Source organism: Pelobates fuscus, chromosome 6 (genome assembly GCF_036172605.1).
Source record: "Pelobates fuscus isolate aPelFus1 chromosome 6, aPelFus1.pri, whole genome shotgun sequence".
Lineage (NCBI taxonomy): Eukaryota > Metazoa > Chordata > Amphibia > Anura > Pelobatidae > Pelobates > Pelobates fuscus.
The window spans coordinates 23,768,932-23,784,529 of record NC_086322.1 but is presented as its reverse complement, the minus strand read 5'-3'; the positions used below and the strand labels follow the sequence as shown (position 1 = coordinate 23,784,529).

Genomic DNA, 15,598 nt, shown 5'->3' with positions numbered 1-15,598 from the left:
TACACCTTGGTACATAAAAGAAAACAGTGTATACTTAACTCCTGTACAACTGCCATATCATATAAATTTCTCTATATGAATAATAGGTAAAAAAAAAAAAAAAAACGAACACCTTTATACCAGGAACCTACTCAATCTTACAAAACAGAGGTTTTCAAGCTGAATTTAATGACAGATCAATGCAAAACCATTTGGGCAAAAAGTCCAATTAAACTATTACATATCCAAAAAAACAAGTCCTGCGCTCACTCCCATCACTCCTGGGCGCAGCAACGACCACAGTACACATCAGCCCCAATACATGCAGTAAAAACCAAAGAAAAAGTTACCTGCGCTCTCCTAAATCCCTATGTATATTTAAACAAATGGAGATTATTTAGTTACTCCAATGGCCATTAGAGGGAATGCCCGCCTGCCAAAACTATTACATAATCGAGTAGCATAGGCCTGCATTCACCAACAGCGACCCTGTCTGGCGCAAGAGGTGTGTCACTAGAGTGATACAATTACCCGACACAATATCTTCCTTTTATGACATGTCTGTGAACTCGGTGTTTAAATGACATATAAGAATATAATTTCCTCACATTGTAAATAAATACTGTAACCCAAGGTGCCAGATTACCAGCAGAAACAATGGCTGATGGCTTTTAGACACATCCAATCTGAAATCAAAGGATTTATCAACAATAATTCGGCAGTCACAGGGTTGCGTGTAATTAGTATTCAGGACTAGAGATGTGACAAGCTCATTACAGGCCAATCATTAGATTATTCTGGGACAGGATGGAGACTGGACACGTTCCCGGTGCTACTGTGTATTCTGGAAGCTCTAAGGCAGCAAATCCCTCACCGAACAGACTTCCTGGATGCCAACCTCTCACTGAAGGGAAGAGGAAAAGGAAACTGATAATAGCTACAACAATAGCAGTCAGTCCTCTCACACTATACTGCAGGACCGAGCTGGGAGGATTGCAGTAACGCTATATATGGGCTTTTAAGGCAGCAACAGACACTGCTGCATTGGAGGAGTCAAAATGGAAGCCAGGGAATTGGAGGCTATTCAAACACGGCGCCAGCGCGTCCTGCAAATAACATTCATTCACAAATCGAGCAATAGAGTAAAACTGGCATAATTTGGGCAGAGCACAAACACCCAGCGAAGTGGGAGAGAGAGGAAGATAATGCCTTGTGCATGACATATTCCCTCTTTGGGGATGATGTAGGAGAGGACACTCCGGCCACACTCCAGCCACCAACACAACCTCAGTGCATTTGATGTTCTATTCATGCTGTGAGACAGCCCAATCCCCAGCTGCTCTGCGGCAGTCATAACTGAACCAATAACAAAACTGTAATAAATAAACCAATAAACAAAACACTTAGATACAACAAAACTGTAAACGGAGACGTGAGTAGGTAGATAAGAGTCACAATATATCCATTATTGACTTATTTCAGCAGTTCCACTCACATACAGCTGTGCTCAGAAGTTTTCATACCCTGGCAGAAATTGGGAAATGTTGGCATTGATTTAGAAAATATGACTGATCATGCAAACAAATGTATCCTATTAAAGGATAGTGATCATATGAAGCCATTTATTATCACATAGTAGTTTGGCTCCTTTTTAAATCATAAAGATAACAATAATCACCCAAATGGCCCTCATTACATACCCTTGAATGTGTGGCCTTGTTACAGACACACAAGGTGACAGACACATGTTAAAATGGAAATTAAAGGTTAATTTCCAACACCTGTGGCTTTTGAAATTGCAATTAGTGTCTGTGTATAAATAGTCAATGAGTTTGTTAGCTCTCGCGTGGATGCACTGAGCAGGCTAGATACTGAGCCATGGAGAGCTTAAAAGAACTGTCAAAAGACCTGCGTAACAAGGTAATGGAACTTTATAAAGATGGAAAAGGATATAAAAACATATCCAAAGCCTTAAAATGCCAGTCAGTACCATTCAATCACTTATTAAGAAGTGGAAAATTCGGGGATCTCTTGATACTAAGCCAGGGTCAGGTAGACCAAGAAAGATTTCAGCCACAAATGCCAGAAGAATTGTTTGGGATACAAAGAAAAACCCACAGGTAACCTCAGAAGAAATACAGGCTGCACTGGATAAAGACGGTGTGGTTGTTTCAAGGAGCACAATATGACGATACTTAATAAAAATGAGCTGAATGGTTGAGTTGCCAGAAAGAAGCCTTTACTGCATCAATGCCACAAACAAGCCCGGTTAGAATATGCCCGACAACACCTTGACATGCCTCACAGCTTCTGGCACACTGTAATGTGGAGTGACAAGACCAAAATTGAGCTTTATGGTCACAACCATTAGCACTATGTTTGGAGAGGGATCAACAAGGCTTATAGTGAAAAGAATACCATCCCCACTGTGAAGCATTGTGGTGGCTTACTGATGGTTTGAGGGTGATCTTTAAAGGAATTGGGAATATTGTAAAAATTGAGGGTAAGATGAATGTAGCATGTTATTAGAAAATACTGGCAGACAATTTGCATTCTTCTGCACGAAGGCTGCGCATGGGACTTTCCAGCATGACAATGGTCCTAAGCATAAGGCCTAGATGACCCTCCAGTGGTTACAGCAGAAAAAGGTGAAGGTTCTGGAGTGGCCATCATAGTCTCCTGACCTTAATATCATCGAGTCACTCTTGGAAGATCTCAAATGTGCGTTTTATGCAAGATGACCAAAGACTTTGCATAACCTGGAGGCATTTTACCACCTGGAAGAATTAAGGGCCTCATAGACAATTATTACAAAAGACTGCACACTGTCATTGATGCTAAAGGGAGCAATACACAGTATTAAGAACTAAGGGTATGCAGGCTTTTGTACAGGAGTAATTTTTTTTTCATTGTTGACATGTTTTGTTTTATGATTGTGCCGTTCTGATATAACCTACAGTTGAATATATATCCCATCAGAAATAAAATATATGTTTTTTACCTGCTCACTCATGTTTTCTTTAAAAATGGTCCATGTATTACCAATTCTCCAAGAGTATGCAAACTTTTGAGCACAACTGTTAATCCTAAGTGTCCCTATTTAGGAGGAACAGTCCCTATTTTGGACCCAAATCCCCCTGTCCCTCTTTTCTAGGAGCTCCATATTGTTGGTGTGTCTGAGTGTATAACAGAGCTCCACAGCAATAATACTCCCAGTAATGTGTCTGAGTGTATAACAGAGCTCCACAGCAATAATACTCCCAGTAATGTGTCTGAGTGTATAACAGAGCTCCACAGCAATAATACTCCCAGTAATGTGTCAGTGTATAACAGAGCTCCGCAGCAATAATACTCCCAGTAATGTGTCTGAGTGTATAACAGGACTCCACAGCAATAACACTCCCAGTAATGTGTCTGAGTGTATCACAGAGCTCCACAGCAATAATACTCCCAGTAATGTGTCTGGGTGTATAACAGAGCCCCACAGCAATAATACTCCCAGTAATGTGTCTGAGTGTATAACAGAGCTCCACAGCAATAATACTTCCAGTAATGTGTCTGAGTGTATAACAGAGTTCCCCAGCAATAATACTCCCAGTAATGTGTCTGAGTGTATAACAGAGTTCCCCAGCAATAATACTCCCAGTAATGTGTCTGAGTGTATAACAGGACTCCACAGCAATAATACTCCCAGTAATGTATCTCTAACCTACAATAAATGTGTTTAGAAATCAGTCTGCGTTACAATTTACATTTTAGATGTATACATTGTTATTAGTAAGTCACCTAAAATTTCACAGAGCTGGTCACACCCACATGCACACCCCTAAAATTAAAGCATCCCTCAGTTAATTTGAAATGTTTGGAGGTATGTACACATCTGATATGATGAATGATATTGCTGTTGGGTGCTGAACTACGTATCCCATAAATGAATTCACTTCCCAAAGGGTAGAATGAAGTGCTCTTGATCAGAGGAGCCCCTTTATAGATTGGGCAGAGCTCGCTGCAAGAAATATCCTTTTATTATTTACATTTTTTCCATCATGTATTTTTGTATAATTTTTTGATGTATGATTTTTATTTTTATCATTTTCCAGTCTGTCTCTTTAACATGAAATTCCCCATGTGATGTGCTTATAGTACTTTGCCCTATCCTGGGATATCAGATCATAGATGGGGAACATATAATATGTTACTCTGCTCAGGGCAGCCTGCTGAATGGATTGCTCTCTGGGTATATGGCGCTGGGCTGTAACGCTTGGGGCCGTTATCTCAACGGTGATATACGCCATTCATGAGGGTCGTCTTTAAACAAAGATTTACTCTGAAAGTTCCCAGCTTCTCGCTTCTTTCCATCCACGGCCAGCGGCTGGCAATGCAGTATCAAACAGGGCATTGTCCGCAGTATAAATCATGACCTATAGCCAAGTAAAAGGAACGCATTGTGCTCGCAGTGATAGCCTACACCACTTTACCGAGTGCAATGAGACAGTTCAATATAGTTATTCACTAAACGGTGACTTGCCTAGAATTCAAAGACAAATTTAACGGCAAAATAGTCAAACTATTTTAAAAAAAATAGCTATAGTTTGGGGGGGTTTTAGCAATTTTTTCATTTTAGCTGTTTTGGTCTAAGACAGGAATAGGTAACCTCCAGCACTCCAGATGTTGTGGACTACATCCCCCATAATGCTCTGACACCCATAATGCTGACATAACATCATGGGAGTTGTAGTCCAAAACATCTGGAGTGCCGAAGGTTGCCTATGCCTGGTCTAAGACGTGAACTTGACTTTGAATTCTCCTCACTCTTTTCATTGCCCTGCCCCCTGTTAGCACTTACAGCAGGCTGATGAACGAGCTATGTATGCGCACTCACAGGTGGGGATAACCATCACCACATACAACACGAAGTGACACCCATAATGGCGTAGCATGTTCACAGGGACCATTCTCAGCGTACATCAAAGTAAGCATCCTGGCACCTACCACGCACCTACCATGGGCAAAGCTGAGTTATTGGGACGTAAGGTTCCATAAGCAATAATTGACTTTTCACCTTTCCATAACTGAGTCACGGCCATTTACACTCCCCAACCCCCGAAATACAGAGCAGGATTAGCCATAAGGTGACCTTCGCCAGCTGCCTAGGGTCCAGGGGTTAGACAGGGCCCCCAGAAACATTCTAAGCCCATCTATTTGTGGAAAAACCAAGTGGGCCCAAAGTGGTTTCCTGCCTACAGTTAGGGCTGGATTTCTAATTAGGCAGACTTGGCATCTGTCTACAGGTGCCGGAACATTATGGGGGCGCCTGCTTCTAGCACTTATAATTTGGCTTTTTGAACTTGGTTGGGAGATAAGAACCAGGAGCCTTGGCCAGTGTGTTGTATCAGAGCTACAGGAACAGTTATAGAGTGTAAAACTTAGTGCTGTCCCAGCTCCTCCAGTGTCTGTGTGTGAGAAGGGATCACTTCCCATCTGTCCACTAACAGTCTCCCATACCAGAAATGCCTTGCTGGAGGAGCAGGGGAAGCTCTGAGTGATGCGCACTGTATAACAGCTCCTGCAGCCTTAATCTCATCACTGACTGCTGTATAGAACACAGAGGAAGGAGAGTACTTTACCAATAACCCTTCAAACTCCAGAAGTTAAAGACTAAACCATGAAAAAACTCCATTACCTTAAAGGGACACTATAGTCACCAGAACAATTACAGCTTAGTGTAGTTCTTCTGGTGAGTATAGTCTGTCCCTGCTGGCATTTCAATGTAAACACTGTCCTTTCAGAGAAACTGCAGTGTTTACATCACTGCCTAGTAACACCTCTAGTTGCAGTCACTCAGACGGCCACTAGAGGTGCTTCCTGTGTCAGTGCTGCACTGAATGCTCGTCATAGAGATTGATTAAATGCATCTCTATGAGGGGATGCTGATTGGATCAGAGCTGCGTTTTGCTGCACATGGACGATAGTCTCCCAATGCTTTCCTATGGTAAAACATTGGACTGGCTGAAATCGTGAAGTCTGATAATCTCAGCCAAGGAGGCGTGGCGGGGGTGGAGTCTCCGTGAAGTGTCCTGCACGGCACGGAAAAAGGTGAGTAAAATCCCCTTTTACCTGGCTGACCGGGGTCCGGTCACCTATATGGCACTTTTAAAACTATAGTGTAAGGAATACTCTATTGTTTCCTTTAACCCCTTAAGGACCAAACTTCTGGAATAAAAGAGGATCATGGAAGTTGTAGTTTTAAAACATCTGGGGATCTACCTTTAGGGCGCCCCTCCTTTAATCCTATGTTTAAGTCCTAATAAAAACTAAACACCTCACATACACCAATACTAAATTTAACCCAACGTTAGTCCTAAACCCTAAACAGCCCTTATACTACAACGTTACCCGTCTCAAGCTGTAAATCTTCTAACACTAAACACCCCATGTCCTCCGACTCTGACATTAACTCATCTCTGACGCTAACCCCCCTTTTACCGTAACCAACCACGTCTATCGTTATCGTTAATCCTGCATTGCACTTACACTGTACATACACTCACTGTACTCACAGATAAGAACACAATGCATTACAAGCAGAGCAGAAATATGCACAGACAGACATTTATACATATGAAGTAGTGAAATATGAATCTGTTTTAGATGTTTTACGCCTGCAATGTCCATTTAATTAATGAATTACACGTTATCTGCCTTATTTTGGGGTTGAGGAGCAGGGGACCTTAGAATGTTAAGGACACTAAAACTCCCGAACACTGCTGGACTTCCATGATTGCCTGTGTTCGGTTCTACAACACTGTTCAGTGGAAACGTTCCCACGAACAAGGGAAATAAGCTCCAGGGTAAGAACATTGACTATGTTCGGTAGTTTGCTCGGTTTTTAAACTACCGAACTAGACCGACCGCAAGGCCTGATTCTCTGGAACTGTTTTGGGCATGGGACCGTGCGTGTGGTTGGTCAAATTATGACTTCGAGGAAATTCCTCAACCCCTGAACCGATATGGGTGAATTTTGGATATGTTGGTCACCCAGATTGGTGCTATCAGAGGATGTAACTTTTGTGGGGTTTTATGTATGTACTTTTGGGGTGAACTATATGTCCTCTGGTTACTGGGAGGGGAAAGGGTTATTATTTAATCTCTGTTCCAGTGTGAAGGATTCAACATGGAAAGTCCTTGTAAGGATTAGAGCTCCAAGGACTGAGTGTCGCCCAGTGCATCGGGGTGTCTAGAGCAAATTCCCCATTCGGCTCCAGGAGGGAGTGGTTCCAGGACCCGAGTCAAGCCACAGCGACTGTGGGCAGAAATGTTGAGGTTTGTCCAGTGTTCTAGCTAGGAAGTGGTCCTTGGCGGAGGTACCCAACCAGGGTACATGGAGCTCTGTTACACCTTAAACCTTATTGCATGGGTGACAAGGGCCAGCCAGACTACTTAAAAGCTTAAATGAGAGGGGTTTATTCTCCATGTTGTAGAACCCTGACTCTACCCTGGCACCAGCCTGTTATATTGTATAGTTAGTGCTGAATTAGGCCATTAGCATTAACCAGGGGTGTTTTGGGTGCAGCCTTGTGGATAAAGATGTGGAAACCATTGTAGGAAGTGGTAACCGGCCCCCATGATTCTCTGCGTCAATGTGTCCCTGGGAATAGGTTTTAAATGTTGGGAATGATGTCACTATGACACAGTTGTACACAACAGCTTTACTACTGCTGCAAACACATTTGTCACTCTGCGCCAGGTTTACAGCGTTGGATTCAAACTTTAAACCAGGTGATAAAAAGCAAAGCCACACTGAGTCTGGGGTGACAACCAGAGCATGACAGGAATTAGTGTCAACTAAACAGATCATGTGCATTAATGCTGCCACCTCGTAGCCAGGCCCTCCTCAGCCTTTAAAGAAAATAGTCTATTACCCCCTGGGTGAGGATACCACAACAGGGGTGGTCAGTACGAGTGGACTAATAGGCTTTATTATAATTTATTATAAATAACATGTATTAGCCACAAATTATTCCAACTATATAAATAACCAGTGCAAGCTGGTATAGCAGAGGAGGATAGAAAAACTCTCGATTCCAAAGGAGTGGATACAAAAAGGTCTAAAGAGATACATTGTGGCAAATAATATTCCTTAACTTTCACAGGCATAGACCGTGTTAATTGTAGAGGGAATGGGGAGAGATCGACTAAGCAGTTGCTTAGTATAAGAGTCTATATGGGGTGGTCCAGGTAGAGACCTAAGTATTATATCATAAATATCAAGATACTAGTACATCATAGAGTGAAAAATAACCATCAAACATTGCTTATAGGCAATATGCTCAAACATGGCCGGTAGCATTGAACACCTTCTACAAATGAGCCTAGAGTCTCTAATAAGAATTGAGCTTTAAGACTCCAATAAGGTATGATTGGCTAATAAGGAAAATTAAGGCGGAGTCTAAAGTCTTTTAAAAGCCAGAGACTGCCATTCTCTGCCACTTTAGCACCGAAACGCGCGTCAGGAATTTTTCTTTACATAGCATTATGCACTGATTGATCACATTTATTTCACTTTGTTTTTTAATTAAGCTGTAACGAGGCAGAGCTATATGGGAGTGTGGGGACTTGTTAATACAGCGGCAGGAGCCTGAAGCTTTTTCCATTCACAGCTATAGGGAGAAATAGTCTCTCAATTAATCTGTTGAGGGGCTCAGAGAATCTCTAGCCGAGGTATCTGCAAATAGTATTTAGATATTACTCTTAGAACCACGTATAGCTAGGGGGAATTTAGCCTAACTGACATCCATGGAGATGTCTCAGGGAATATCTAGCCTTCTTAGCTGATTCTAGATAGCACTATAGTAGAGATCCAGTATACCCTAGAGTAAATCATTATTAGAAACTCTAGGCTCATTTGTAGAAGGTGTTCAATGCTACCAGCCATGTTTGAGCATATTACCTATAAGCAATGTTTGATGGATGTTTTTTCACTCTATGATGTACTAGTATCTTCATATTTATGATCTAATACTTAGGTCTCTACCTGGACCACCCCATATAAACTCTTATACTAAGCAACTGCTTAGTCGATCTCTCCCCATTCCCTCTACAATTAACAAGGTCCACGCCTGTGAAAGTTAAGGAATATTATTGGCCACAATGTATCTATTTAGAGATTCATCTCTTTAGACCTTTTTGTATCCACTCTTTTGGAATTGAGAGTTTCTCTATCTGCCTCTGCTTTATTATTATTATTATTATTATTATTATTATTGCCATTTATATAGCGCCAACAGATTCCGTAGCACTTTACAATATTATGAGAGGGGGGATTTAACTATAAATAGGACAATTACAAGAAAACTTACGGGAACGATAGGTTGAAGAGGACCCTGCTCAAACCAGCTTACAGTCTATAGGTTATCAGCTTGCACTTTTTATTTCTATAGTTGGGATAATTTGTGGCTAATACATTTTTGGCCATTATAATAAAGCCTATTAGTTTATCCACTTCAATGATATTCTGTGCCTCGATATACATGATAAATACTTTCCTCGTTATGTCTTAACTATTGCCTTACTTCAGCCTCTCCTCCATCAGTACCCTGATGGAATTTCCCTGATAAGGATTTCCACACTTTGCTTTTTATACCTCCTCAGCCCTTGTTCCAGGAAGACACACCTCTCCAGTCACAGTTACTTGCATTTTCTGTTTCTCCATTGTACTGCGCTGCAGCATATGTTTGATGCATTATGAATAACAATGTGCCAGCATTATATACAGAAAATAGCCATGTATTCCACATTGACGCACACAGTTTGTATTGGTGTCAGCGCTGCACACAGATACAGATAGGGGAAGGGATATTGAAACCACATGTTTGACCCCGTTTAATATGGGAAGAGAGCAATGGCAGGGGAGGGGGTGGTCTAAATGGAAGCAGTTCCCCTGGTGTACCCCCTGCAGACCCTGCCTGTGCACACATTCCAGTGGGTCAATGTTTGCTGAGCCCCCTGAATGCCGGGGTCTCTGTACCCCCAGTCTTTTAGCCTGTCTAAGGATAGTCTGTGTGTATCAAGCTAAACGTAGGCCGTATGTTCCCAAGATGAGACTTTCATTTTCTTTATTCACTACATTAATGTCCCTGCTGTCCTTCACTCACAAATGTCCCTTCTCTCCACTGCAGGAGATCCTGACAGGAAACGGCTCTGAAAGTTCATTTTCACTAAGTACAGAGTTCTATGGAAAGAAAGATGTCTATTCAATAAATCAGTGGTTCTTCACCTTTTTTTTTTTTGACAGAAAGGTGTGCTCAAGAACACAGACCTCCCAGGAGCCCCGCTTTCAGCAGGACAGTTCTAACTTATTTAAAGGAACACTATAGTCACCTGAACAACTTTAGCTTAATGAAGCAGTTTTGGTGTATATAACATGCCCCTGCAGCCTCACTGCTCAATCCTCTGCCATTTAGGAGTTAAATCCCTTTGTTTATGAACCCTAGTCACACCTCCCTGCATGTGACTTGCACAGCCTTCCATAAACACTTCCTGTAAAGAGAGCCCCATTTAGGCTTTCTTTATTGCAAGTTCTGTTTAATTAAGATTTTCTTATCCCCTGCTATGTTAATAGCTTGCTAGACCCTGCAAGAGCTTCCTGTATGTTATTAAAGTTCAATTTAGAGAGTGAGATACAATTATTTAAGGTAAATTACATCTGTTTGAAAGTGAAACCAGTTTGTTTTTTCATGCAGGCTCTGTCAATCATAGCCAGGGGAGGTGTGGCTAGGGCTGCATAAACAGAAACAAAGTGATTTAACTCCTAAATGACAGTGAATTGAGCAGTGAAATTGCAGGGGAATGATCTATACACTAAACCTGCTTTATTTAGCTAAGGTAATTTAGGTGACTATAGTGTTCCTTTAAATGTATTTATCACTGCCATTTATAAAGCCCCAACATTTCCGCAGCTTCTGGGTCCTGTGCCGCCATCCCTGGAGTCCCATATCTGGTGATTCCAGGGAACTATCCCCGGCAGTATAGGGTGTACGCATCCAGCGGGCACTGGGACCATGCAGTAAGCACTTCCACAGTACTCATTGCGCAGTCCTCACTAGTGGCGCGGTTCGCATCACTGATGACGCCACGTCAGGTCCCATCCAGCCCGTTTATTCCATACCTCCTTATTGTTGGTATGTGAATACTCCGGCACCCAGAGAGAAATGCCAACACATCCAGACTAACCACACATGGCACTGCAAGGGATAATCTAATTTACATTTAATGCCAGGCGCGCCCAGAGATTTTATAAAAAATGAAATAACTGCAAATAAATGAAGTTTTAGTTTCGGTTCTCACGTGAGATAGTTCTGATCTAAAGCGATGTTCACTGCACTGAGAGGGAGAGAACTCTTTATAGTGACCAGTGCCTGGGCCCTGATCCATATGATGTGCATTTTACAATTAATCAAATAGAACGTCCCCGGCTAACAGAACCGCTCCATTAAACACTGGCTTCTGTCGAGCTGAAAGCCAAACTACAAAAGTTTGGCCGTAAAAGCTGCCTTGCGTGCTGTAGTGGTTATGGTGGCAGGGATCCTGGAAGCTGTCCAATAACCATATAGAAATGTCTTAACACTTACCTTGCTGTAGCAGGTGCCCATGGTCCTTCTGATAAAGGGGACATTACATTTTCTGACATTATAATCCAAACTCATTGGAAGCCACCAGCTGCCGTGGATGACCATCAGACAGCGCCTTGGGACTCCTCACACCATAACCACTACAATTCATACAATCTGGTGATTTTAGAGATTTTTTTTTCGACCTGGCGATTTTAGCCTAACGTTTCCAAATCAGTTCAAGTGACCATTTAGTGAGAAGACCCCCTGTGTACAACATGTTAACGCAAAATACACATCCCATAAAATGGGATCCTTGTATTAGTGGTAAACATAAACACACTCCCTTAGGCATGAGTAATATTTCCTCTTAATCACGGTCTGTAGGGAGATCACTAATGTTTAATCATTTCCTGGGAGAATTTAACGCCAATGTACTAATATGAGAGACTAGACACGTCAAGACAGGCGAGACAAGAATAATGAGAGTTAAACTTAACCTCAACCTTGTCCCTAACTAGCTACCAAAACTAAAATCCCAAAATCCTAACCTGCCCCTAAAAACTAGCATAACAGAATGTACACTGTACCCATGCTAAAAATGATTAGTATGTGGAATTATTTAATTATACAATGAGACATTCTCCAGTAATCAGTGACAGACAGACAGACAGACAGAGAGACAATGCATCAGGTAACATAAATATAGCATAACTGTGTTAGACATCCTGAGTCCTGGACCTCCCACCCCTAGAATTAGGACTTACCTCTGAAGGTGAGGCTGGTCACTGGGTCACTCTGTCTGTCCCCTTTCTCCAGGTTTGGAAGATTACTGGCTCTCTGTATCACACAGCGAAGCATCTCACAGTCAGGGAGCAATCCACAGATACAGGATAAAGCCCAGGTCACAGGGACCAGCAGAGCAGATCACCCCTGGCCGGCACTGCTCTGCAGATCACAGCAACAGAGACCCCAGGCCAGCACTGCTCTGCAGATCACAGAAACAGAGACACCTGGCCAGCACTGCTCTGCAGATCACCACAGCATAGCTCCCTGGATAGCAATGCTCTGCAGATCACAGCAACAGAGACCCCTGGCCAGCACTGCTCTGCAGATCACCACAGCATAGCTCCCTGGATAGCAATGCTCTGCAGATCACAGCCCATGTACAGCACTCCTACACAGCCCTGTGCCAGTCACTAGTTCTTTTCATCCCAATGACCCATAGCAGGAGGAGTCTGTCTGTCCTGGGCACAGTGAGCAGGGGGTCTGAGAGATGTCCTGCAGTCTGCTAGCTCCTCCTTGTGTACTAAGTTGTACTCATCTTACAACATGCATGCTCACACACACTATATTCGCACACAGTATATACACACACACACACACACACACAGTATATTCACACACACAGTATATGCATGCTTACACATACAGTATATTCACACACACAGTATATTCACACACACAGTATACACACATAGTATACTTACACACACACACAGTATACTCAAACACACAGAATATGCATGCACACACAAAGTAGTTTCACACACACAGTATACCCACACACACAGTATACCCACACACACAGTATATTCACACACACACAATATACTCACACACACAATATACTCACACACAAAATATAAGCATGCTCACACTGGGATGTTCCTGTGTCTCGGTGCTGTACATGCCCCAGCCTGCATCCTACTGGGACTAGCAATTAGTGGCTCCTAAGGCAAAAATAAACTAGTAGAGAGTTAACTCTCACAGTACCAGGAGACAGTGCTACACCCACTGCCTCATCAAATGTCACCATGTCACCCCAGAGAGAGATTATTAATGTGCTGTGTGGGGAGATGGACTGAATTTCCTGTTTATACTCTGTATAGTGTGTGTTCTCTGAAATGAAGGATATGTACATCAGACATTTCTACCACAGCACTAGAACAGCCTGTAGCTCTTACCTAAGACAGAGAGAGGGGGTCTGAGTCTAGTAAACAGGGGGTAATGGCTGGAAATGTGGGATCCAGCAGCACCCATTTATATTACTCTCACTGCTGGGGATAGAAGACCTGAAAATCCATGGAAACCATAATTATTCAAGAAATACTCACTACGCATGACACGTGGTTGGAAAATATTCATGTCATTTTCTTGAATTTTTGTTAAAGAAAATTATAGTAAGGGATTGTAAATGCTGCCGACATATAGCACCACAATAGGTAAACAAGACAAACATTTATTTCTAACAAAACAATAAGTACCCCAAAGAGCTTACAATCTAATCTATAAAGAAATGTGGGACCCCTTTGTCCCCCATCGCCACAATCTTTCACCCCCTAATTCCCAGTCCGGCCTCATCTATGTTATTGATAAATTATATATATATATGGGCACTTTCAATTAAAAAGGATACATGTATACATTTTATAACTTAGTCTCACACACAGACAACTTAATTTCTACCAGCAGGGGGCGCCTCCCATCCATGTTGCTGAGCACACCGAAACCATAATAATGAATCCAAATGCCCATTATTACTATTATTTTATTATTTATATAGCGCCATGAGATTCCGTAGCGCTGTACAATTATGCATATATATTGCTGCATACTGACACTTATATTGGCAGGCTGGTCATACATTTACATTTAATAAAGACATCTGAAAAAAATATTACAATGTTCTTCAAAGTTACCTCTTAATCTACAATTAAAATCCACTTATCTTTTGCTTATTGATACAGGTGCTAAAAAAAAAAAATCATTAAAAACAACAGATCTTTTTTTTATCAATTTTTGAAAGCGAGTCACATATTTATTGCAAACATTCATGGTTACTCATTAAACTGAGAAATCTGTTCTAAAAACATCTGTGCTAAACGGTGCCATTTGTTTGTAGATCTTGTTGGCTCCCTGTATCTCACGATTTAGCGAATAAATCCTGAATGTCACAATAACAACATCAAACATTATACAGAGAGCGTGTGCTCTTTCCTAAATAATCAATGTAATAAGTCAAACGCAGAGATCTGACCTTACTGAACGACCATCAGAAAATAACAAAGACAGGGCAGTAAGGTAATCGAATCCAGAATTCTTTATAGGAATTGCAGCCATTAGTGTATACACAAGGGATACATGTAAATCGCCTGCCATTGCTATAGTATTACACCTCTCCTATTACACAATCTATAGGCAGGAAGACCCCATAACAGACAGAAATATGTCTGGTATTCCCAAAAGACTAAGTAAATGCCTCCGAGCCAAGGTGACTGCTTAATGGTGCTTTAGGACTTTGTAGAGTCGATACCACTAAAGATTCCAAACCCACACCCCACCAAGGACTACACGTCAGATAAGAGTAAATGCCAATTCACAAGATCCTTTGAAAATTTGCTTTTTTTTTAGAAAAAATTATAATAATATGTTTAACTATCACAGGCAGCCCAATGCAGGGTGGAAGAAAAAAAAGACAAAAATGGATTAACTTAACGAACACATTTTGTGCATTAGGATGCCGTTACTCCTAAGTAATACCACTATATAGTGAGTGACGGTCCCAGGTAACAGAATCTTGAATTAGGATGCAGTGGCAGCTTGCTGATCCATCAGAACCAACTCTGATCTGCAGGATTACCCCGTGATTTGTAGGGTGTCACTACCCCCACAATGTACTAGGAATACTGCTATGTAGATCCATTGCACTGAGAGCCAATGTGCCAGCTGGCAAGTAAATTCTAAGGGGCTGCTAAATTTAGGATCTGGACTCGTGATTTGGCCAATGATAGGAGACCTCAAGAAAATATAGCATGTACAGGGGATTTATAGCAAACTGCTCCCAATATCCTGAGGGACAAGGGCTGAAATTAGATAAAGGACTTTCCTCTCAAAAGAAAACGCTAAACATTTTGTGTTCACTCTAAATTGAAACCAGATAGGAATATAAATAATGAGGTTAACTGTGTCTTAGGGTCAATTACACATGGAATCCACATGGTCCAGAT

At 41.8% G+C, this 15,598-nt stretch overlaps 1 protein-coding gene across 9 annotated transcripts in view; it reads right to left on the bottom strand.

Moving 5' to 3' along the window:
- DYSF (dysferlin) overlaps positions 1 to 15,598 on the bottom strand; it is a 352,788-nt gene that overhangs the window by 286,388 nt on the left and 50,802 nt on the right. For 5 of the 9 annotated variants that reach the window (XM_063457566.1, XM_063457571.1, XM_063457570.1 and 2 more), the window contains exon 1: positions 12,356 to 12,916. The exons of the other annotated variants lie outside the window; for them this stretch is intronic. In XM_063457566.1, the coding sequence (XP_063313636.1) occupies positions 12,356 to 12,449 (94 nt within the window). In that variant the 5' untranslated portion in view covers positions 12,450 to 12,916. Of the gene's footprint in view, positions 1 to 12,355; positions 12,917 to 15,598 lie in introns of those variants that run through there. 9 annotated transcript variants of the gene reach the window in all.